Raw genomic sequence first — 25,383 nt, 5'->3', positions numbered from 1 at the left:
TTTCAAGAGCAAATAAAAACACCCAAAATAATAAAATTGCAGGGAATATCACGCAATCCTAATGAGTTTTATTCATTTTTATTATTTATTTTATTATTATTATTAACCCCTCACGGCCTTCGAGACTCCACGAGCCCCCCTTCCCTCTGCCGTCATCTTCATCATCATTTTATCTCTCTTTTTTCTTTAATGGTTTTAATTTTTTTCGAAAAAAGTAAAAATGCCCTAAAAAGATGAGAAAATTGAGAAAAGAGTCTCATATCCCACTTTGTTCCCCTTTCAAGAAACCGTCACTGCAGAGAGTACATTGCCTCAAAATACCCACCACCAAATAAATTAGTAATTATTAATAATAAATTAGATGTATAAATAAATAAATTAGGTGCTAAATATTATCTGTTTTTCTTTATCTATTTTAAAACTATTTTTATTACATAAAGATCATGGTGCGTAGATTTACTTTGCTTCTCTTACATTGGGGTGCCCTCGCTTACAAAAAAGTAAGGGGAAACTGGGAAAAAGACACGAGTTCAAAAGCCTGTACCAGTACACTCTTACTATTCCAACTGCCATATATATATTTTTACTTATATTTTTATATTTTATATCCTTTTTTTTTTGTCCGTGGATTTTCAAAATTAAGAAAAAAGGAAAAAAAAAATTAAAAATCCAAAATTTGCCTCAAGGTTTCTCCTTAAGCAGCGAGGCCAATCCGGTCACGATCCGCGCTCCTCTCTCGACGCTCTTCGGCTTGATCGCCGGCGGCTGCCACTTCACCACCTCCTTCTCGCCGGAAACTGGATTTTCCGCTGGCGACGGCAGAGGGGTAGCCGGCAGCGACGGGCTCTTGCCGAAGATCAACTCGAGTTCGCCGCAATCGCTGAGATTGTCGGTCTCGGTCGGAGCATCGGAAACTACGGTTGGGACCTCCGGCGCCGGAGCGGCGTCGTTTTGGGGATTGATTGCTGTGGCTCGGGTGTAGGGAGAGAGCCACTTGGCGCGCATGTACTCGGCTTTCCGCCATGGAGGGAAATGCATGCCCTTCTTCTTCAGGCTCTGTTTGGCTGCCTCCGATACGATGGAGACGATCTGGCCAAGACGGTCCGATTTTCCAACAAAAATGTACGGCAGGGATTGAAGGACGGCCTTGTAGGGCCCAGTGGATCGAGCGACCTCAAATTCCGATCGGAAATCTATGTCAATCAACAACCTGTCGCCCTCTACCATCACATCGATATACTCGTATTCACCTGAAGCCCAAACGCCAGAACCAAAGTATTATTTTTAATTCTTGTATTTTTTTTATATATAGAAAATCTGTTTGGATGCTCGGAAAGTGAGAGAGAATTTTAAGTACCGGCAGGGAAAGAGGACGATTTCTCCCATTTCGATTTGCAGATGGAGGAATCGTAGCCGAGAGAGTTGAGTCCGTCGGTGACGGCCTTCCTCCAATCGTCTTTCTGTTTCTGATTCTTGTTTGCTTCGACGATATTCGCTGTATGGGCTAAGAGGTTTCTCTCCTCCACACTCACGCATGGAATCAGACTCTGATTTTACAAAAAAGCAACAATCAATCATCTAAATACTCTGGTTGGTTGCCAGGAAACCGCGAGAAAATGAACAGCTACAGTAATAAAAACGTAAAGAGAAGTGAAGTAAGAATTGAAGCGGCGAATATACCTTCAGAATATCGGAGGCGTCGCCGCCGAACGAACCCGAGGGGATTGAATCGCCGAAACCGCCACCGAAGACGTCAAGCTCGTCGTCGGAGCTGTCATTGCTGTTGCCGTGAAAGCAATTGCAGCGGTTGCGGCCACATTTCGGCGGCGGCTGCTTCTCGTTGCTTTCTTCGATGAAATTCTGAACCATCTTCGCCAAGCAAACCGAGCTCGGCTCGAACTCCGTGGTAGCAGCGGCGTTGCCTCCGTCCTTGCTGTTGTTGAAGCTCTGCTGCGGTGGCTCAGTACCACTGCTAGGCTTCTCCGGAGCCGAAGAAATTCTAAGCACGCTCGGGAACTGCCGGTCAAACAGCCTCCTGAGCCGCGATTTCAAGACCGGTTTCGCCGAGTCGACCCTGGCCGGTTCGATCAAGGCCTCGGAGTCGACATCTATCGGCTGGATCTTCATCGGAAATGGCATAGAAGAGGGAAGCTCCGGGAGTTTCTTAAGGATTTTAGTGCTTTTTTTTTTTTTGCTGTGGTTTTACAAATTACAAATAACTAGGCTGACGCACCGCTTATCTATATCTCAGTTCTGCTCAATTTTCAGAGCCTCGTTAAACTTTGGGATCCAAAATCAAAATCCAGAGACACACAGACTCTTCGCATTTACACCGCTACGAAATTACCCAAAAATTTCTACAAAAATCAACTCGATTCTGAAATCAACGTTTTCTTCATCCACATTCACTCTCCTCCTCAACTACCAAAAACACTCAAAAATCTCAACGCGTTCTCTCCGGCTACAAGGCCAATCCGATCCAAAAGCTCCAAAATTAAGATTGAACAGAAAAATTAGTACCTCTCTCTAGAAACTGTTAATGTTTTTGATTTTTTTGGGGAAAACTTGAGCTAAAAGAGTATGGCTTCCGATGAGGGTTTTTCGTGGAAAACGTGACGGCGATGATCGAAGATACGAACATTTCGTATGCATATGAGTAGTAACGTCGCCGGAATATTCATTTCCGGCGATCTATTCTGGCCTGCAACGATGCTGGTGGTGGTGGTGGTGGTGACAGGTGAGCTGATGATGAAGAAGAGAAGAGAGAGTTTTGAGTAATCTGTGGGTGAGGCAAATGGGTTTTGTGGAGAGTGAAGAAAAGAGGTTGGATGGGTTTGGGTTATATAGGGGGAAGCTGAGGGGTCTGCTTAGCAGGATCGGGTCTGCCACGTTGGATATTACGTGGAAGAAATTATCCGGAAAATGCAGTTTCCAGCGTGGCATGGTGGATGATGTTATATGGATGAAATTACCACCGTGCCCTTCATAATCAGACGACATCGAAAACTGGCACGAGGGAGGGGATCGTGGGGTCGTAAGTCGTGTGAGAGGGGGAAGTATGGGTGTGAGGCGCTCGGACGTTTTTCGAGAGGTGCGCGGCTAAAAGCTTGTGCGACACGTAGTTTGCGTTGGTTCGCGCGCGGGGTCTGTTTTGGACTTTCGTGATTTTAAACTGACTGCAACGCAAGGACATCATTTTCGACCGTTTTAGATTCCTACCCCCGCCCCTCCCCCCTCTCTTTTTGAGCTTTGAGCAACATAACTCCCCCCTTTTTTGTGTTTAACTGAGCTCAGTAACTCCTTTTTCTTTGGAAAAAGAAAATGGGAGAAAATTCAAGTTTTTATTTATTTATTTTAATTTTTCACTTTATGACAATTGTCCATTACAAAAAAGAAATTAACGTGACACGATGTGTAGCTTATTATGTTAAAATATTTGATTTATCGAATTCGGCGACACGAATAAATTGTGTGAAACGTAAGTATAAAATGAGCTCATTCTAGACTTGATCTATTAAAGAAAGGTCAAATTCATTTCATCATTATTAAATAAATGTATATGAACTCTTGGCTTGTTTTTACTTGTATTATTCTTCAAGTCATCAAATAATGTAATTGAAAGTGTAAAAGGATTAGAATTAAGTACACAAACATTGTCCAGCCAAAATAAAGGACTATAAATACCAATGCTTGGTCTTTATCTAGATAAACATTGATTGTTGCTTATTTAAAAAGAATGAACTTTGGCGTGACTATATATTGAAAACTATGCTCTTTACTTAGTCAAAATTATCATGAATATTCTATCTCTAATAATATTTTCTTCTATCTATAATCACACGCACTTCGCAAGACGTTTTTATTAATTTTATTTTTACAATAGAATTTGTCAAAAAATATTTTAGTGAAATGTCACTTTATATGTTGGCATGTATAGGACAAAAAACCAATTGAAGGAATCCCCTTTACGATCAAAGACACTTAAGTTGTTCCTATATATATAATCGATTAGTGCCCATTGTGGGGAGCCAATTATGCTCTTTGCTGTTTTCTTTCAAATCATGATTTCTCATATTTTTCACAATATCAATCCAATTATGGTCATGAGTGCAGCAATGTTTTCTTATAGCCCTGTGTCAGGTGGAGTCTCGCAATTCATCTAGGGAGGCTTAATTGATTTTTGATTGTGAAAAACGTGTGACATTATACTTTCTTATTGAGTATTTCGAACTTGAGTAATAGAACACGTATCGATCGCTTGTATAAACATCTGCTTGAATTTTTTGATAAACATTACTGCCAAAATTAATTTAAAGGTTATTCGCAGCAATGGTCCCTCAACTATACCCGTAGTTACAATTTAGTCACTTCATTCAATTATTAGTTGCAGAGGTCACTTAAGTAGGTGTTTTGTTGCACAATTAGTCATTCTGTCAAACTCTATTAAATTTTCTTTCAAAAGTGAGGGTAAATTCGAAAATTCATCCACAATCCTCTCCTTCCTCCACAACCCTCCATTGCCCAACCCAATCCTTGCAAACACCAAAAAATTTGAAGCCGCAAAACAACAAGAAGTGGGAAGATCTCCTTGCTGTGAAAAGACTCACACCAACAAAGGAGCTTGGACCAAAGAAGAAGACGATCGTGATATCAGTCTCTGCATTCTCAAGCATCCTCACAACTTCAGTGAACTACTCTTGTATTTCTTGGACGCTTTTGATTTTGTATTTGAGTTGTTGTTTACACAATTACATTTCGTTTGGTACTAATGATGCTTGGCAATGAGGTTCACCAGTAGAATTGGTTGTAGACTACAATTGAGTATAATATGGGTTCGATTCAAAATACCGTTTACTACTGTTGTGTATCAAGTGGTAATCGGATCCTTTATGTATACAGTGGTGGAGTGGTGAAATTGAGAACTTGGCTATTTTGTGCTTGGAAAAGACGACTCCTTTTCATAGGTGGTATTTTGAGACAGTGGGTAAATGACTTATGGGTTCCTAATTGAAGATGGGTATATTTATTTCACAATTGTTGATGAGAGTTTGGGAAACCCTGGTGTTCTTCAGTTTCTAGAGCATTTGAGAGACGAATTCAAGAAGGTAGCCGAGAAAGGTTTTAGGGGAAATTTTTTGGTGTTCGCAAGGATTGGGTTGCGGCGATGGAGGGTTGTGGAAGAAGGGGAAGATTGTGGATGAATTTCTGAATTTATCCTTACTTTGGACAAAAAATTTAACAGAGTTGACGGAAGGACTAATGATGCAACAAAACACCTACTTGAGTGACCTCTGCAACTAATAATTGAATTGAGTGATCAAACTGTAACTACGATTATAATTGAGGAACAACTACTGCAAATAACCCTTAATTTAAATGAGATCCAATGCAATTTCACAACTTACTTTTGTTACTCTATACAAACATAAATTTGGCCATTTTATGTCGACGAATCAATCTCTTTGACTAGTCCAACTCCAAGAAATGATCGTGATGCAAAAGACAACGAAGAAACAATAATGACCTAAAATTATATTGGTCTAGACATGCATGAATTCCACTCATCAGTATTGGCAAATCTTACCATTTTATATTTTAGTGTCCCCGTGAGTGAGTGACCAATGAAGGGTTAAACGAGTTGGACCGTTAGGTTGATGGAGCTATGTTTGAATTGAAAACAATGACGGACAAATTGGTTTATTAGCAGTAAAAAAAAAGAAAAAAAAAAGAAAAAAGAAAAGGTTAAATCAAGATTTACAGTGGGGGTACGACTCTTATATTGTACGCATGTCTGGTCAATTCTCATCAGAGTTAATAATGAGGACACACAAAGTTATCATTTTGTGTACAAAATTTTGGGTACATTTCGAAACTGAGAAGCGATCGTATTGAAAGCAGAAGGGGACAAAGCTAAAATCAGTACGTCAAACCATATGAACCAATGAACAATAGGCCTGTATTTTTCATGCTCAAGATATGCTCTTCCAAACATGTCTTCCTCTCTGGGCAATCACTTCTCTCCACGTACGTACGGCCTTTTTTTTTCTTTTTCTTTTTTCTGCTTGGTGCTACATTTTTTGTGGCTTTTAGGTCAAATACAAAGCATTATTATATATACTATGGAACGCAATGCTTGGGTTAAACCAACACAAACGGCATGTATATTCCTGAAATATCGTATTTTAGCTGTACATTATTAGCCAGTATGTTATACGACAATTTACATTTACGAGCAGATATTATTATTCTTTAATTATTTAATTTGTACTATTTTACCCTCATATAATCTATCTATATATATAAAGCAAAAGGCAGAGAATGGTGAAACATTTAAAATACCAGAAAATGCCCTTGGTTAATGCAAACATTAAGAATTGAAATTATTAATTAAATGAGGATAATATGGTAAATTCACAATTTTTCGTATTAAAAAAATTAAAAATAAAAGAAAATTCAGATAATGGATCCTATTTTTATGGAACACAAATATCCATTATTTTTTTTAATTCTAAAATAAATTTAAATTTTTTTTAAAAAAAAACCTTTCGCATGCGCGGAAGCGCGTGCAGAGAGGCTAGTAACTGATTACATCTTTAGCAATAATGTTACTACATACACTTGTCATTAATTTATGTTTTGATTATAATGTGAATCCTTTTGCATAATTTGAATTTCCAAAGGTGTAAAGTTGTTGCCCCAACATTTAATACCAAAATTCTTGTGCAAGTAACCAAGTGCCAAAGTTTTCAAAAACCTGCAGCCTCCTCAGCATCTCCTTTCTCCAAAGTCCAAACATCAAATGAGGAGGCCTGTGTGCTTTGCTTCATGCATATCAAAGTTTCCCAAATGTCAAAAACTGCAAGCAACTTTTTCTTCTTTTGTGCTTTAGATGATGAAAAAGTAAACTCTTTAAAGAATTGGAGAAACAAAATTATGTCCCTAAGATTATTAGCAATTCATCACTAAACTAAACCCCCCCCTCCCTTTGGGTTTAATTAATTAATTTTCTGTGTTATGACTTTAATGAGGCAAGACTATTGATGTCACTTTAGTGAACTTCTTTTGATGATGGCCAAATGCAATTATGGAATTTCTTTTCTTGAGACTCATTATTCTCTCTTTAAAAAGCTTTTGGGAACATGGGCTTGTTATTAGCTTTTGGGGACTTAAGTGCTTTTAATTTACAATTAAGTGTATTTTGGACTTAATCAGAAAAAGCAACAGATTAATTAAAGAAGTTCTTTTTTTTGGTGACATGCTTTAAAATTTGCATTAGTACTTAGGAGGGCCCCTACCTTCATAATTTGAAAGGAGTATTTTCTTCTTTAAACTTATGCAAGGATAAGTCTCATCACAAAGTTGATTTTCGTACCTCTCATTTGGCCGAAAGAATTCACTGTTTGGATACTAATCAATGTTGAAGCATGTCCGTTACTATTTGTGCTACTTTTTTCTTTCGCAAATATTCGACTTCTTTTGGCTATTTGGGTTTTTTTTTGGGGGGCCAATTAGGTGTTTTTGACTCAAATATTTTATTTTATTTTTTGGGGGGTTTAATGGACTCAAATATTTTAATAAATAATAAATAAATTGAATTCAACATCAATCTATTTCCATATTCAAGAAAGAAAGCTAATTAATTCCATGATTCAGTAAGAAATAGAAAATTTAAGATAAGTTTCAAACTAAGTTATGCAACTAAAATCAAGTAACACAATGCCCTAAGAGGCGTTGTATTATGAGGAACAAATAATAAAAATATAATTGACTGTAAAAACAAATAAAAGTACCACTCAAAATGCTCCGGTATTATTATTATTAAAAAGGATAAACTTAAAAAAGAAAAGAAAAGTCAAGGGTTGATGAAGATTCATTGCAATCATACCCGTCGACATCCAAAGAAAAGCCAAGAGATAATCTTGTTAGTGCCAATTTGGCATTACTTATTTGTGGTGATAAGTAATTTTTTAAAAAATTTGGGAAGCACATCCCTTTTGGTAAACTATGAGAAAATCACTTATTGTTAAAAATTGTTCGGAGATAAAGCTATAAGGGAAAGCAACTAATGAGGTGCTTTCATTTTCTGATTATGTAGGAATCAGTTTCAAAGAGGTGCTGGGTTTAATGATTTTGCGGCAATCATTTTCTGATTTTGTGGGAATTAGTACCAACAACACTTTTAACAAAAAGTGTACCAAACGCCAAACTACTTTATCTCACAGCTGATTTCTCTCACAGCAAATCTGACAATGATTATTTTCACAGCACAGCAATGCCAAACTGGCCCTTAGTATATATTTCCCCCCGCACAAATGGAAGTATTCATTGCAATCATACCCATCGACATCCAAAGATTGAAATTGAACATATAGTTTAGATTTTAATTATAAAGTATTTTGCAAATATTAATATGCGGATTGAGTAATGTATATATATAATTTTTCGATGGAGAGTGGGGAAAACATGTGGGTGGAGTTTTTATTTTTATTTTTTATTTTAGTACAAGTGATAGTCTAAACTACAGGTACAGGTGTCAAACGAGCCGTGCCGGGCCCATCCATTTATGAAAATCATCAATCATGGCCCGAGCCCACGGCCCAATCCCATATGGACTCGGCCGTGCTCGTGTCGGGCCACTAAACCGGCTGAGATAGGACCATGCCAAATTTGACTTATGTAATGTTTTTTTTTTTAATTATAAAAATATTTGTTGCAACTTCATTTACATCTTTTTTACAATTATGTATATACTAACAAGATTTACGTGCTCGTCATGGGCCACTGAATGGGCCAAGTTGGGCCCACGCCAAATTTGAATTATTATTTTATTTATTTATTTTTTGCAATATTTTTTGCAACTTCATTTAAATCTTTTTTACAATTATGTACATACTAACAAGATTTATTATTTGTTGAAAAAAGTGGCCAATAAATTTCTTTAAAGTAATTTAAATAGAAAATGAGTAGATTATTGTTTGAATTTAAAAATAACTTGAAAAACAAAATTATTATTTTATATATAAAGAAAATATTAAATTTTAATATACATTATTAGAGAAAAGAAATATACTTGAATTTAAGATATAAATGTAATATTATTATGTATTATTTTTTTATAAAATAAATATAATTTAATAAATGGGCTTTTAACGGGCAGGCACATTGGGATTAATTACCTTTGGGCCGTGCCGTGTCGGGCCTTACTTAATCGGGCTGTGCTCGTGTTTTCCCATATGAAATCCCATGGAAGGACGTTTCACATACAATTAAAATGTCATAGGGTTTCGAACATAAAATCTCTAATTTACAAATTAAGGCTCTTTTTCACTAGGTTAGAACCCGTTGACGTGAATAAAGCATTTTAATTTTGATAAATAATAGCACTTTATAAAGGCGCTTCTATGGTTTCCCTAATATACCATGCCAATTTATTTAAACTATTTCAAGAAGTATAGCAAAAAAATCAAAATGACTAAAAATGTCAGAAAAATCTTTTATAAGCAAAACCATAATAAAAGATTACTGTAGTTGTAGCTTGAATCTAACTTGAGGTAGCTCTCTCTATCATAATAAAGACAAAATTAAGCCACCTAATTATTTATTTATTTATTTTTATAATTATGGCAAGAAGTAACGACAAAAAATTGAACAATTAGGAGCAAATAAATAAGCTTGAGAAAAGTTTTATTTGATACAATTGGAATTAAAGAATTTTGGAAATTTGCTCCTAATTGTTTCTGATAAAAGAAAATAAAGTTGGATATGATCTGACTTAATTAGTGGCAATGCCGATAAATAAATTTTTGGTGCATGCGTCGCTTTCCAATTTCCATTTAGTCATGACAGTTGAAGAAGAAGGTATCAATGAGTGGTTTATGAAGTGGGCCTCTCTGTGTTTATGTTTTGGTTGTAGATGAGAGGTCTAAGTCCTTCTGCAGAACCCTACAATAATGCAACTACTAAACTACTGATATAGATATATGCAAATCTGGGTTTTGGAAAACCTAGTAGTATCACAAACTTGGCCATGTTTTCTTCCAAGCTTTTGAATTAAATTGAAAGGTTTAGATGGAACAATCGTATTCGGTACAAAATAGCAAATTCCAACTTGAATACAAGGAGGCGGACATACAATGTAACTCAGATGTTGAATTCATTTCCATTTTGAAATAAAATTAATTTAAGATTAAATAGGATCATATGCTACATCACAATATTTCTTTAATATCACCGGGTGTCATTTTCTCTTGCATTTAAGATTTAGTTTTTCTAACAATTTGCCATCAAGTATGAAGAGGTAAATAATGGGGCATGCATTTTAAAAACCTAAATGAATATTATATCATGAAAATTGGACATTATCGTTTTCTAAGATTGAAACTTTGGTGAACACAAAATAATTAGATTCATTTTTGTCAAGCGCTATATCTAAAAAAAGTTGATTTAGCAAATGACAGCAAAGGGGGAATGACCAAAACATGAATTGTATAAGACATGATATATCTAATCCGCCATTTTCTTGTATCGATCATGATATCATGCTTGTGCTTCATGTACACGGTTTTGGATTTGTTTGCTGAGGTTTTGTTATCTATATAGGTGACTTTCAAGACTCTGTTTGTGACGTCGTACTGCTAACTAGTTAATGGCACTCAAACTTGACCCCTTCCTCTAACCCACTTTCATGTTCAATTATGGGATCATGATTTATTAAACCATAGCTATGTTAAATAATGGTATGTTGTCAAGACTCGATGACCACTCATATCAACCATCTAAGTCGATGATGATTTAAATTAATAGTTTGATAACATAACAACATGTTAAATTACTTGATGAAAAATTATGTACAGCATTTAGATTTTCATTTTTGAAAAAAAAAAAAAAAAACTCTGGTGTGTTAAATTGCATCTCGATTTTGATCTTTCTGTTTTAAATGTATTATCGTAAATACATATTGTTATAATTTAAGTGAATTCAATATACATCAACATGCCACGTAACGTATCACACACACAATAATTTCTCATATCTAACAAGAGTAGATCTATTATGATTTAGCAAGTTAATTTGTTACAATTGGAAATCTGCAGGGTGACAAATTAAGAAAGGAGAAAGGCAGGGGAAGAGGACAATATTTTAGCCATTTAACGAAAGATTACGTCTCAGTTTTCCTACTAAAAGTTGGATCTATGCAATACCAATTGCATTATTTTAACCCAACACAGCAGATGAGAGAGAGAGAGAGAGAGAGAGATGGGGTGTCATGATCAACAATATTAAAATACCAACATTGGTGACCATCATGCAGAAGCTACCTACTAAAAAAGCCCCATCTACTATTTAACCACTTAAAAGTAGTACTAAATAGACTGCATATGTCACTCACATGTACTACATTAGTGTTACTGCTCTATCTTTCTCCAAAGGACCATATCTGTTGGCCTACCAAACCTCCTATTCCCTATTAAACTAGTCACATCTAAACATCTTTATTTAGCTAGCTAATCATAATTATTTAGGGCTATTTTATTTAATAAAGAAGAGATTCTCAAAAGTGAATCATATATTAAATACATAATTTTATTTCACGACATCTTGAATAGAATTGATAAAAATATGAAGGGGAGGATATGTTAGCTAGTTATGTATAATTCAGTGGGAAAATTGGCTAAAAAAATTCCTGGACGGATAAATTATTGATGGCATATTTTATAGCAAACAATACATGCTAGATTTATAATGATATGCGTTATTTTGCATACTCATAATTCAAGTACTCTTTAGTCGTAGGTGACTATATAATAATGATTTATGTAAGTCTTACAATGTATCAACGATGGATAGCTACTTATGAACACAACTATCTTCAGCATCATCATCATTTCATACATTGGATGGGATGATCCCATTACAATTCAAATGAAAGAACTTAATCTATGGATCAATACCATTAGCGAGAAGATTACCCGAGAACAATCTACACCATCCTAAACCTTGACCTCATTTAATTATGAGAGAGAAGAAATATTAATGTGATGCAATACACATGTCTAGGATAAGGTCCTTCGCCTGACTTTGTCAACAGATCGGACGCCGTAGAACCTCCTTAGTTATCATCCCTGATGAGAAGGTACATACATCATCTTAATCAACAAGTCATAAAATATGTTAGCCTTGTTTGTTTGTATCAATTACAACAAAGTTGGTGCCTCACGAATTAAAATTGTTTTAGCTTTTTTAAATTAATTTGATAGATGATGATTGATGAGGACATAAAGGCGCTCGGGTAAGGAAAGCTATAGATGATATGATGGCTTTGTCTTTGTCCACCCAACACCAGAACCCATCTGCTTGGACTATTTGGGGTTATATTCTTTAGCTGGGGCCTCCTTTTTTTCTCCTTCTTTTTGCTCTTTCTTTCCGTTTTTTTTTTCTGGGTAAAAGCCGACCTGAGCAAATGCCCTGATATTGTTTATTTTATTTTATTATATTTTTATAATTATGATGAGGTTTAGGTTACTATTTTACAATAATTGCATAATTAACTGCTTCATGATGGTGTTTAGCTTATGGGTTGATTCGTTGAAGCGGTCCAGACTGATAAAGATAATGGGGGATATGTGGGTTTGATACAGTAGGGCCCATCTGTGATGATGCCAAGATATCATCAAGTGTTAAATCCACCACACATTTTCTTAATATGTTTCTATTCCACAAACATTGTTTTCCTTTTTCTTCTAATTTTGTGTTTAACGAGGATCTCCAACTCACATTGGTAGTGATAGCCCATTTTGTCCAATAGTTTATGCCAACTTTATATAGATTGACCCAGAAGACTTTGATAGGACCAACGTATATAATACGACTAATCGTATGATGAGAGAGATAAACACATATGATTATTCTTCCGTTCTATTTAAGTTTTTTCAACCATTATATTGGGTGGCAAAAGCCTTATCAAAAATTTAAAATAAAAAAAAATAGTGAAAGGTCTGCATAATGTAGCAGGTATTATATGAGCTTTCAAGTCGCCTCAAGATAAGCAACTGGGCATCAAAAGTGGACCCATATGAAGTTGGAATGTGATAGTTCGAGCCCACCTTGTAGCTTGCACTTGGGAGAAAGCTGAAGGCAAACTACTGTACGATTATGTCATTGACTCATTGTCCTGTGTCTCCTTTTCTATTGAAATACAGTACCAAGTGGGCAAATCAAAGTTTACTCGACAGATTGATTTGAAAAATTCAACAAATAAAAGAGGAAAAAGAAGAAACAAGAAGGAGAGGACAAAAATGGTGCCCATGTTGCTGCCTCTAAGTGCAAATGGAAAAGTGTTAAAAGCGCTAAGTAGGGTTGTTAGAGATTTTCGTCCTGATTGTAGGCCTGCAACACCACATATTCCTTGTTCTCCAAAAGCTCTTTCATATTTTGATTATTGTATGCTGATTATATATAACTTTCCTCTCACAACATGTACGTGATTTACTGATCACACTATTATGAGGTGGATTTCACTCTCACGGGGATGTTGTGAGAGAAAAATGATATATAACAGGCACATATAAAAATTCATTCATGGTTGTAGGTAACAAAAAAAACACAATTACTGACTGTTGATAACTTTTTTCCCTTTGACTTTTGAGGCATAATGTTAAGTAAGTTGAGAGATGATGTGGTTGGGTGGGTTTCAGTAACATTAGCCTTTATCTTTTTAATGCACTACAAGTGATTTGGACAAATTGGACTTGTAGGAATTTAATTTGTATGTTTCCCTTTAATGAATATAGGCTAAATCTGGATATGACTCTAAAAGTGGGTTTCCAAAGGGATGCAACTTACATTTACACCCAGTGCTTGATCATTCAACCATAATTGTTTCTGTGGCAGGGAAACAATTCTGGTTGTATTTTCACCCCAAAAGGCTACTGCAATGTGAGTGCCTGCCTAATGTCATTAGGCCCATAGCCCCATACTTAGAACTGACTCCTGCAAAACTAGCTTGCAAGGAAAGCATGCCAAAGAAAGAACTCTCATTCCAATTGATTTGGCCCAATAATAGATGTCACCTACTACTAGTATTCTTAATCCATATTAATTATAAGAGTTTTTGAAAAAACTCAGAGGAGAGGGAAATTTTTTAAAAGAAGTTAAAATGGACAAAATTGTTCTTATATATTCTTGGATTTCCTAATGAATCCTTTACATTTGCATGTCTTTGATTTGAAAGTTGGAGAGGTTTTTTTTGTGTTTTTTGAAAAAACTTTGGCCAAATATATTCATCAATAATATGAGTTAAAAACAGTCTGCAGACTAACAAACTAACTAACGTTGTTACAATAAACAGAAAAATAATGATTACAAAGATTCATAAGCCTAGTAGTCTAAGGGATTCCTTAGTAAATTCACATTGTTGCGCCAGTGAACTACTTTTCTCCCTAATTCTGATCATCATCCCTTTTTTTTTTTTTGGGCGTTGATTACAGATCGAGAAACCGTTCACTGCTTGAAGTTTTCCTCTTCTCAGGGGTAGAGGGGACTTGCTGCGGCCTCTAGACAATAACAGGATCGCCATCAAGAAGACAAAGGCTCCCCCAGCAAATGGTTGGTTTGAATAGACCGGGCAGCCCACTAATTTCAACTTGTTTGAAACTCTTTTTCTCTAAATCATACCAAACAAGACTATCGGACTTGAAATTTTTGCTCATCTTCAAAAGAACCGTTTTGCCATTCTTTGAAAACACCAAAGGTTTGTAGGTCTGAAACTCCAGAGTATAATAAAGCATGTCAATAGACAAAACCATTTCAATAGAATAAATCAGGCTCCAAGATTCTGTCACTCCATATTCCTTCATAATCCAAGCCTCACATCGATTCATGAAACGATTAATACAAACACACAGATAGTCTCCCAAGACATCCAATTCCAGCATAGAAGTTTCAATTTCATCAATCCTATCCACTGGGCTGGGAAACTCCCGATATTTCTCACTGGCAAGATCAAGGGTTACGCCTACGATCATGTACTGATGTTCATGGTGTAACTTTTTCCACATAAGCCAACTTAGAGCGCCCTTTGAAAACACCATGCTATATGACTGTAACGAAAAACCACTGCAAGGCATGTTCTGGATCCTTTTCCATGAGTTGGCTTTTAGGCTATAAACACTGACTTCATACTCATGAGCAGGCTTCCTAATAATCCCCACTATTTTATAGTCGTCATTGGTTGAATCGTACCCGAATCCATATATATTCAACATCTCTGATTTTAGGGATGGCTGTGCACGCGGTTCATGTGTTCTAGTGGGAATTTTCTTCAGCTTTTGAATTGACGGGTTCCACAAAGCAATATAAGACATATCCTCATCGATAGAGTTGCGTATGCAAACCAGACCATTGGCATAGCCCACTGTCACAGTAGTTTCCCTCACTGGGTCTTTTGACGGAATCGAAAACCTGACTACCGTGGCTGTCCCGAGCTTCTCATCGTTGTCAAAAGGCAACGAAAAGAAATATGAGGGAGTAGTGTGGAGTAAAATGGTGCGAGTAGAGTTGGTTTTGATGGAGCGTTCGAGATGCAGTTTGATGAAGTCTTGGTTGTGGATGAAAGCATACCAAGCTTTGGAAACACATCTGTATCGGATCAAATCCTTCAGCTGGAGCCGTAAAAGGATGTCCCAGATTAGCTCCCGTGGGATGTTTAACATGGTTGGGTTTAGGGGTTTAAGATTAGGGTTTAGGGTATAGGGGTTATTATTGTTCTCTTGGACGTAGGTTTTTTTAAATATATTTTTGGGACAAGCGATAGCAGAGCTAGGATAATCGTCAATTGTTTTACGAGGAGTGCTATTTATAGGGTTTATTGTCCTAGTAAACCTAGGAAACCTAGTTAACCGAGTAAACCTAGGAAACTTACTTACTGTAACAATAAAGAGAAAAATAATAATCATTACAAAGATTAATGGCTTTTTATCACAAAACGTCCCTGACGTTTGCGAAACTATCATATTGTATCCTTAAAGTTTTTTTGTATCACTCATGGTCCCTAACGTTAATATGGGTGCTCTTAAATAGTCTTTCTGTCAAAAAAACTGTTAAATTCAAGGATATAATCGTCAAATCAATTCAAAATTATAATATATACATAAACCAGGGAAATACAAAAAAATAGAAAATTTGGAACATCCGTCGCAATTGGCCAAGCCCAAGGCATATATATAAGTCTGAAGTTGATATGGAAATTTGACTTTTAGTGAGAAAAAATCTGAAGAGCACTTTCGTAGAAAATGTTTAGTCACGAAAAATCTGATGAACATCCGTTGCTAAAAACTTTTGGTGACGAAAAGCTTCAAAATTCTGGGCTAAACAACAACTAAGTTTTTTGGGTTTTAGGTCCTTTTTTCAACTTCAAATCGTCAGATTGCGAAGATACCTCCCCAGTTAGTACAGCTTCTCTTGAATATATGAATTACTAGCACCTAGTGGATTCAACATATATGTAATCAAGAATGGTAATGACCCCAATAACAAAAGCTTGATCCATGTCTGGTGTCACCACAACATGGTAGAGATCCTTGCTTGCCATCAACTCCTTCTTCACCCCTATCCGTGTTTCATTGTGATCAATAAACAACTCCAAACATTCAGAATTTCAATAGAAACAAACAATGAAACTTTTTATATATTCTTTCATGAACAGGAATTATTACATGTGCCATTGTGTTGCCTCTTGAGTCAACAATCCTACAATCTTTATCAGGAAAATATCCCTTGATCTCAAAGTCCCAGTCTTTGTTTTGCCTAGCCTTGGTGGAGATTCTGATTGCATGAGTTCTTGCCAAACAGGAGTTTGGCTCTTTCAAATAGAAAACCAATTATATATATATTATAAGTCTGGATTGATTTGACGATTATATCTCTGGATTTAACAGTTTTTTTGACAGAGGGACTATTAAGAGCACCCATATTAACGTTAGGGACCATGAGTGATGCAAAAAAATTTTAAGAATGCAATCTGATAATTTCGCAAACGTCAAGGACGTTTTATAATAAAAAGCCAAAATTAATAATAAGCCTAGTAGACTAAAGGAGCATTAGCTCACATACTCATAAGCAAATTCACCATTGTCGCCCTAATTCCGATAAGAGGAATGCTAGCAACCTTCTCTTTGACTATCAGATTGAGAAAGTCTTCACTGTTTGAAAATTTCCTCTTCTTATAGGACGAGGGGACTTGCTGCTTCATCTCAGCTGAAACAGTCAGCTTAATGTATTCTTGCATAGAAACTTATATATATTTTCACCTCGAAGGCAACTTCAATTTGAGTGCCTAATGTCATTAGGCACATACCCCTTACTTAGAACTCACTCCTGCAAAACTAGCTTGCAAGGAAAGCATGCCAAAAATAAGAAACATAACAAAGCAGTTGGCATCATGCTCTTCTCACATGGTAATTTTGTATCATATACAGATTGTATAGCAGGAAACATAAGAAACCACAAAAGTTGAAGCATCTTCTGCAATTCTATCTTAAATGTAGCACTGCTGGTGCATTTCTAAACGTCTATGTTTTTCACAAGGGTGTCATAATCTATATATACCCTGCGCCAAAAGATCATCAGCCAGACAAAAAACAAAGAATTGGACTACCCAAACAAAGCTGAGTTGGTGATATGTGTTGTAAACAAGTCTGCAAACTAACAAACAAACTAATACTAGTAGTGTTACCATACAAATATAATGATGAATTAAAATGATCAATAAGGCCAGTGTAAAGGAAGGAGCATAAGTTCACTTTGCTTTTGATTACACCAGAATTTGATTTATATATTTTGAAAGGTTAAAAAAAAAGTACATGGGTAATTAGATGAATTAAAATTTAGTTAAACAAGGAAAAATCATGATGCATTCTCAAAAGAAAATATTTGAAGTCCCAAATTATAAATTAATACCCTAACACTTTTAATCTTGTTTGAAGTCCCAAATTATAAATTAATAGAGAAGAGAAAATGTTAAAATATTAAAATAAGCGCTGCTGACTGCAATTCTATCTTAAATGTAAGCACTGCTGCTGACTGCAATTCTCAACTTCTAATTTTTTTTTTCACACAACTACGAACTTCATAAAAGGCGAGTCGTAGTGATATGCATTGTAAACAAGTCTGCAAAGCAAACTAAGAAACAAACTAAAATATACTGTTACCAATTAAAAAGAAAAAAATTCATTAAAATGATCATCCCCTAACTTTGTGTCGCGCCAATTAACTCTGATCATCTTTTGTTGATTTGACTTCCAGATCGAGAGACCCTTCCGTGCTTAAAAGTTTCCTCTTCTTAGAGGTAGAGGGGACTTGTCGATCCCTTCCAAGAAATAACAGGATCAAGAAGATAAAGGCTCCCGACACCACTAACTGCCACTTTAGATACATGGGGATGACCGCGAAATTCAACTTGTTTGAAACTCTTTTTCTTTAAATCATACCAAAAGAACACAGAATTGTGGTACTTGTAAGTCAAAAGGACCATTTCTCCATTCTTTGACAACACCAGTGGTTTGAAAGAATGAACATGCACCCAAGGCACAGCTTCTGGCTCAATAGAAAAAAGCAGGGTCCAAGATTCTGTCATTCCATACTCCTTCATAACCCAAACATCATGTGCGGCGCCGAAACGATCAACACAGAGACATAAACAGCCCCCCAAGACCTCCAAAGACAGCGTAGGCGTATACATGTTATACACGTCATCCAGATCGACCGGGGTGGAAAACTGGCAATATTCCTCACTGGTAAGAGTAAGAGTTTGAATTATGTGCGGGGTTTCATCTAACACCGGGTGCATCAGCCAATTTAGAGCACCGTTGAAGAACACGATATAATCTGAATGAAAATCAAAATTATTGCAAGGCATGTTTTGGATCCTTTTCCATGAGTTAGATTTTAGGCTATAAATATGAACTTGACAACTCTCGGTATGGCAATCCCCTATTCCCACAACTTTATAGTCATCATGAACAGAATCATACCCGAATCCATAGTAAGCAGTGAATTTCGGCGTCTCAAAGCTTGGGAAGGGAATCTTCTTCAACTTTTGAATTGACGGGTTCCACAAAGCAATTTCCCAATCGACACAGTTGCGTATGCAAACCACACCATGAACAGAGTTGCCCAATATGTCTGTGTAATTGTCAGCGTATTTGAACGGCTGCTCAGTTCTCACGGCTGCCCCGATCGTTTCGTTGTCCCTAAAGGTCAATGAAAAGAAACCCGAGGGAGCATCTTCGGGGTTATCTGACCAAATTAAAATGGATAGAGGAGCAGAGTTGGTTTCAATGGAGCGTTGGAGATGGGCTTTGATGAAGCGTTGGTCGTGGATGAAAGCATACCAAGCTTTCGAAACGCACAGGGATCGTATCAAATCCTTGTACGAAAGCCGTAAAAGTATGTCCAAGATTAGCTCCGGTGGGAGGATCGACATGGTTGGTTGAATCTTGAAATATTGGGTTCTTATTAGGGTTTTAACGGAGGGTTTTTAATTAGGGTTTAGAGGCTGGCTCAACTCTGAATGAGGCTTGAAATCTCTTTTTTCAGCTTTTAAAACAAACGAAAAAAATCTCTCTCAAAAAAAAAAAAAAAAAAAAACTACAAACTAAACTTAGAACGGATTCTTTAAAAAAAAAAACTTGGAACTAATGGAACGTTTTTTGGTTTTCCTAATGTGATAAGTAACTGTAATGAATTTCCAGACTCTGAGTGAACTCATACGCGTCATTGACCTTCCATTACCTTAAATTTTTTTATACAATTTTACCTTGATTTGTCATCTTTTGGGTTCATGGAATTTTATGGAGGTTTGAATGCTTGAAGTTCACTAAATATAGACAATTAAGGGTACTTCTAGCAAGATTAATGTTCCCGAACCCACCTTCGGGACCCAAACCTCCTACCACCCCGTCTGCCATGGCTGCCTCCCAGGCTAATATCTCTCACCCAAGGATTTATTCTTATTCATATATGAAGTGATCTAATTGGTGTTGAATCCTACAGGAGATGCTAATCTATTGCATTACAATTTGATTAGAGAAGGTCTTGAGCATAAAGGCCAAGAGCTTGACCAAATTAAAAATAAAGGCCAAGAGCCAACACATATTTGGTACATTTCACACGAAGATTGACAATGAGGCTTTGGTTTTGGTTAAATATGTGGTCGACAAGGAAGTTATCAAAAAAAGGAAGAAACAAGTATGTATTAACAAAGAAAATTCAAGAGAGGATGGTCTTTATTTGGATGCCCAAACAAAGAAAAGCTACTTTTTAAGATAAAGACTCCAAACATCTATTAGGCTCGACAAGTTGCACGGCAGATGTATTTCCTGCATGCAATACATGCCTAGCTGAAGTGAATTAATTTCTCTCAGGTATATGACTGCATATATATATATATATATATATATATATATATTGAGTGGTGCAATTTATACAGATTTAATGGAAACAAACACCAAATACGACTCTCTGTCCAGGTATTGGATCATATAGGAAGATCATGATGCATTATAGTTCACTTGCTTTTGATTACACCAGAATTTGATATCATTTATTGTATATATTGAAGGGTAAACAAAGTACAGGGGTAATTAGATGAATTGAAAGTTACCTAAACAAAAAAAGATCATGATGCATTCTCAAAAGAAAATATGAAACAGCATGAAACAGTATGCTGATAAGACCGTCATTCACTCAGAAGGTTTACTTAATCTTGAAGCCTCATTGGCGTGGAAGGTCAATAAAATGTAGCAGGAAACACAACAAAACTACCGAAAACAGAGGTGATCTGTAATGATATGAGCTAAAAAACTGACAAACAAACTCACCCTTGTCACGCACGCCAATTAACGACTTTCCTCTCTAGTACCAATCATCATACGTTTCTTCGTCTTCGCTGCTTGAATATTTGCTTTTCGTAGAAGTAGTGGGGACTTTCTGCTGCCTCTCAGTCTCAGGCTCAGCAATAACAGGATCACCATCAAGAAGACAAAGGCTCCCCCAACAAACAACTGTCATTTCATATAAATAGGGCCGACCATGAAATTGAGCTCGTTTAAAACTCTTCCCCTTCAAATCATACCAAAAAAACGTAGTGTTGTTATCCGACAAGAGAACCATTTCACCATCCCTTGAGAACACCAAAGGTACGCACATAAAATCAATCGACCAGGGCAAATCTCCCCCCTCAATGGAATAAAGCAGGGTCCAAGATTCTGCGACTCCATATTCTTTCATAATCCAAACATCATGTTGGGTCTCCAAAAAAGTATCACAAAGACATAAACAACCCCCCAAGACCGTCAAAATCAGCCTAGACTCATTAATACTCAGATGATGGACCGGGATGCGACACTGGCAATATTTCTCACTGGCGAGACTAAGGGTTAGAATTATGACCTGATTTGTACATAACCTGTTATAAACGAGGCAACTCAGAGCACCGTCGCAAAACATGAGATAATCGTGATGAATTCCAAAACAATTCCAAGGCATGTCTTGGATCCTTTTCCATGAGTTAGATTTTAGGCTATAAATGTGAACTTGAGAACCCACAATTCTGCCTTCATTTGCGAACTCGAAAATTTGCACAAGTTTATAGTCATCATGAACAGAATCATACCCGAAGCCATAACAGGTGTCCCTTGGTTCTCTTCGTTGCTCCATCTCTGAACCAGAAGATGATGATGCATCCGGTTCAAAGTTCGGGACGTGAATCTTCTTGAACTTTTGAATTGAAGGGTTCCACAAAGCCATATCGCTCTCGTCATCGTTGTGAATCCAAACCAGACCATGAACAGAGTAGTCCAATAAAATGTCAGTGTATTCGTCAGGGCATTTCAGCGGCTGCTCGGTTTTCACTGCTGTCCCGATCGTCTCGTTGTCGCTGAAGGACAATGAAAAGAAATGTGATGGAGGACATTCGGGACTAAATTTCCTGAGTAAAATGGTTAGAGGAGCAGAGTTGGTTTCAATGGAGCGCTGGAGATGGGCTTTGATGAAGATTTGGTCGTGGATTAAAGCATACCAAGCTTCGGAAACACAGAGGAATCGCATCAAATCCTTGGGCGGAAGCCGTGAAAGAATGTCGAAGATTAGCTCCGGTGGGAGGAAGGACATTGCAGGGTGAATCTTGGAAGATTGGGGTTTTAGGGTTTAGAGGTTACTTCTGAATTTGGGGTGGAAAGAATGATTGGGTTTTCACGAGGTTATTTGTGAATTTGGGGTCGAAAGAAAGATTGAGTTTTTTGGGTTTAGAGATTATTTGTACATATGGGATTGAAAGAAAGATTTGTTAGCTTAGCTTTCCTCCAAGAAATGTCAGTTGCTCAACTCTGTTTTCGTTTTGCCTACAACTGGAAATGGAGGGAGATTGGCTTCTTTAGAAGTGGCGGTTAGACTTGCATACGTGGCAGCTTTTTGACTGCTTTAGCTTAGTCAAAACTTTCACCTCATGGGTTAAGGCTTGGCAAGAACCTTTTTTTTTTTCCTTTTTTTTTTCATATATAATATATTTTAATATATTTAAAAGTTATAGCCGCTTTATTTTAATATATTTAAAGAGTATAGCCGCGCGGCTATACTGTAAAATATTTCAATATTATTTTAAGTTTTAATAGAAGAAAATATGAAAAACATGTACAATGGAATTTTTTATAAGAGTTGACGCATAACCTATCGATCAAGGCTTGCGTACGTGGCAGCTTTTTGATTGCTTTAGCTTAGTCAAAACTTTCTTCACCTCATGGGTCAAGGCTTGGCAAGAACTTGTTTTTGTTTTTTTTATGTTGGGCAAAAGATTTTGGGTTTATTTATACCCTAACACTTTTAATCTTCTTTGAAGTCCCAAATTATAAATTAATAGAGAAAAGAAATTCTTTGAAGTCCCAAATTATAAATTAATAGAGAAAAGAAATTGTTGTTGGCACTCCAATAGGATCATCATCCATTCCTCAATTGGCAATTTATTCACTATATTATTATAAAGTAGAAGTGTACAACTACTTTTTGGTTATCAATAACATGATGTGAAGCCAGAACAGTATGTGGCCTGCAACTTTAGGTTATGATCAAAGAGTAATGTTACATTTTATTTCAATCTCAATAGAGAAGACACTCTATCATTTGAATGTTTCTATCTTTATTTCAGGAATTTTACGTCAATCGTCTAAATTTATGAGGGAGAACATAAACAACAAGTGGAAAAGAAAAGCACCCCATAGCAAGGAATATCAAATGACTCTTGTTTCATTTATTGAAATTGAAACGAAATACAATATTCTTTTCTAATCATAACTCCAAAGTGCAAGTCAAAGACTGTTTTTGTACGATAAAGAAAAAAGATTTGCAACCCGCATCTAAAAAAATAGAAAAAAAATAAAAAGGATATCATATAACATACTGATGTGGTGTATCGAAATCACTCCAACTAATACACAATAATTAATAAAATTTTAAACATAGAATATACGACTTATGTGGCTATCTCTTATAACTGTTCCATATAATGTGGTGGTAGATGAGATATGGAGGAAAACATATTGAAAGGTCGCCATATAATTGCCAATGTGGCAGGTACTATTTTTTTTTTACTGAAAATTAGTATCAAGTGGCCAAATCAATTTTACTTAACATTAGATCCCATCGGCTGGTGCCCCTCTCAGCAATAACAGGATCACCATCAAGAAGACAAAGACTCCCGACATAAAAAGTTATGTCAAGTTGAGTTGACGGAGGACGACTAAATTGAACTTGTTTGAAACTCTTGTTCCTTAAATCATACCAAAAAAAGCCTCTTCCGTTATGTGTCAAAACCATTTCACCATTCTTTGACAACACCAAAGGTTTGGAGAAATAACCCACACCCGAAGGCACAGCTTCATTCTCCAAACAATAAAGCAGGGTCCAAGATTCTGTCACTCCATATTCCTTCATAATCCAAACAGCATGTCCGGTCGGGACATAAACACATAGACATAAACAGCCCCCTAAGACCTCCAAACTAACGGTACGTATAATTGCTTTTCAGAACCAAGGGGAAGGGAAACTGGCAATATTTCTCACTGGCAAGATTAAGGGTTTGAATTATGTACCGATTTCCATCGACCTCGTTGTTAACAATCAGCCAACTCATAGCACCGTTGCAGAACATAATGCGAGGGCGACCCAAAGAAATATTACTAAAAAGAGGCCCGTTTTGGATCCTTTTCCATGAGTTGGATTTTAGGCTGTAAATTTGAACTTGAACACTCCGATCGTCCACCACCATTCCCACAAGTTTATAGTCATCATTAACTGAATCATACCCTAATCCATAGAGGTGATTTCTTTTTCTCTTCGAAAACCACTCTGAATATGATGGCCCAAAGGTGGGCAAGGGAATCTTCTTCAACTTCTGAATTGACGGGTTCCACAAAGCAATATACCTCCCGTCCTTGCTGTGAATGCAAAACAGACCATGAACAGAATGGCCGGATAACCTCAAGACATCGTAGGCGTCAGGGAATTTGAACGGCTTCTCAGCTTTCACGGCTGTACCGCTGGTATTGTTGTCGCTAAAGGGCAATGAAAATAAATCTGGTGGTGTGGAGAACTGGGCCGATATGACGCGATTAAAATGGTTAGAGAGTTGGTTTCAGTGGAGCATTGGGGATGGGCGTTGATGAAGCGTTGGTCGTGGATGAAAGCATACCAAGCTTTTGAAACGCACAGGGATCGTATCAAATCCTTGGGCGGAAGCCGTAAAAGGATGTCCAAGATTAGCTCCGGTGGCAGGGTAGACATGGTTGGTATTGATTCTTGAAATATTGGGTGTCTAGGGTTCTTATTAGGGTTTTTAGGGTTTAGAGGTTCTGCTCCCTCTCTCAATTGCTCAACTCTGAGGTCTAGTTTGGGATTGCTGTCACTTCTAAAAAAAGTTGCTTTCGCTGTGCTTTGAAAATAATTAGCTGTAAAGTAAAGTATCACCATGTTTGGTAAACAATATTTTTAAAGTTTTGTTGGTACAAAAAGCAATGTCAAAACTGTTTGGTAAATTTTAATATAAAATTGTTGTAACTGTGAATAATGACTAAAATAGACAAGATGTTAAAAGTGTTATGTACTAATCATGTGGTGATAGTGATAGTGATGGAGTGGAGGTAGTGGTGGTGATGAAGGTGGAATTGGTGGTTGTGGTAGTGATGGTGGTGGTGGTGGGGATGACGATTGTGGGGTGGTGGCGGTAGTGGTAGTGGCAGCATGGTGGTGGTTGCGGTGTTCGTTGCGGAGGTGCTAGTGGATGTGGAGGGTTTTGGAGGAGGAGGAGGTGGTGGTGGCCCGTGGAGGTGGACGCGG

At 36.7% G+C, this 25,383-nt stretch overlaps 5 protein-coding genes across 5 annotated transcripts; all 5 read right to left on the bottom strand.

Moving 5' to 3' along the window:
• LOC18790725 lies at positions 379–2,827 on the bottom strand. Its single transcript, XM_007222714.2, has 3 exons — positions 1,681–2,827; positions 1,358–1,547; positions 379–1,250 (listed from the first exon to the last, which is right to left on the bottom strand). Exons 1-3 carry the CDS (start codon positions 2,137–2,139, stop codon positions 682–684), a joined length of 1,218 nt encoding a protein of 405 aa, XP_007222776.1. The 5' UTR covers positions 2,140–2,827; the 3' UTR covers positions 379–681.
• Positions 14,553–15,710, bottom strand: LOC18793119 (F-box protein CPR30). Its single transcript, XM_007224254.1, has one exon. It carries the CDS (start codon positions 15,708–15,710, stop codon positions 14,553–14,555), a length of 1,158 nt encoding a protein of 385 aa, XP_007224316.1.
• LOC109946495 (protein LURP-one-related 6-like) lies at positions 16,475–17,284 on the bottom strand. The gene is made up of 3 exons (XM_020554542.1): positions 17,110–17,284; positions 16,650–16,873; positions 16,475–16,606 (listed from the first exon to the last, which is right to left on the bottom strand). The coding sequence occupies exons 1-3, from the start codon at positions 17,282–17,284 to the stop codon at positions 16,475–16,477; spliced, it is 531 nt and encodes a 176-aa protein (XP_020410131.1).
• LOC18792915 (F-box protein CPR30) lies at positions 18,338–19,480 on the bottom strand. The gene has a single exon (XM_020554535.1). It carries the CDS (start codon positions 19,478–19,480, stop codon positions 18,338–18,340), a length of 1,143 nt encoding a protein of 380 aa, XP_020410124.1.
• Positions 20,640–22,589, bottom strand: LOC18793560 (F-box protein CPR30). Its single transcript, XM_007226506.2, has one exon. The coding sequence runs from the start codon at positions 22,165–22,167 to the stop codon at positions 20,911–20,913; it is 1,257 nt and encodes a 418-aa protein (XP_007226568.1). The 5' UTR covers positions 22,168–22,589; the 3' UTR covers positions 20,640–20,910.

This window comes from Prunus persica, chromosome G1 (genome assembly GCF_000346465.2).
Source record: "Prunus persica cultivar Lovell chromosome G1, Prunus_persica_NCBIv2, whole genome shotgun sequence".
Classification (NCBI taxonomy): Eukaryota; Viridiplantae; Streptophyta; class Magnoliopsida; order Rosales; family Rosaceae; genus Prunus; species Prunus persica.
The sequence above is the reverse complement of the archived record's forward strand: the minus strand, read 5'-3'. Positions and strand labels throughout refer to the sequence as shown.

Bases quoted from the DNA above. Each gene is read 5' to 3' on its own strand.
- LOC18790725 (XM_007222714.2), bottom strand. From the start codon at position 2,139: ATGCCATTTCCGATGAAGATCCAGCCGATAGATGTCGACTCCGAGGCC. The intron at 1,548-1,680 runs GTATATTCGCCG...TTGTAAAATCAG, and splicing joins ACGCCTCCGATATTCTGAAG to AGTCTGATTCCATGCGTGAG. The intron at 1,251-1,357 runs GTACTTAAAATT...TTTGGGCTTCAG, and splicing joins ATCGTCCTCTTTCCCTGCCG to GTGAATACGAGTATATCGAT.
- LOC18793119 (XM_007224254.1), bottom strand. From the start codon at position 15,710: ATGTTAAACATCCCACGGGAGCTAATCTGGGACATCCTTTTACGGCTC.
- LOC109946495 (XM_020554542.1), bottom strand. From the start codon at position 17,284: ATGCAAGAATACATTAAGCTGACTGTTTCAGCTGAGATGAAGCAGCAA. The intron at 16,874-17,109 runs GTATGTGAGCTA...ATATATAATTGG, and splicing joins AATGGTGAATTTGCTTATGA to TTTTCTATTTGAAAGAGCCA. The intron at 16,607-16,649 runs TGAATGTTTGGA...GAAACACGGATA, and splicing joins GTTTGTTTCTATTGAAATTC to GGGGTGAAGAAGGAGTTGAT.
- LOC18792915 (XM_020554535.1), bottom strand. From the start codon at position 19,480: ATGTCGATCCTCCCACCGGAGCTAATCTTGGACATACTTTTACGGCTT.
- LOC18793560 (XM_007226506.2), bottom strand. From the start codon at position 22,167: ATGTCCTTCCTCCCACCGGAGCTAATCTTCGACATTCTTTCACGGCTT.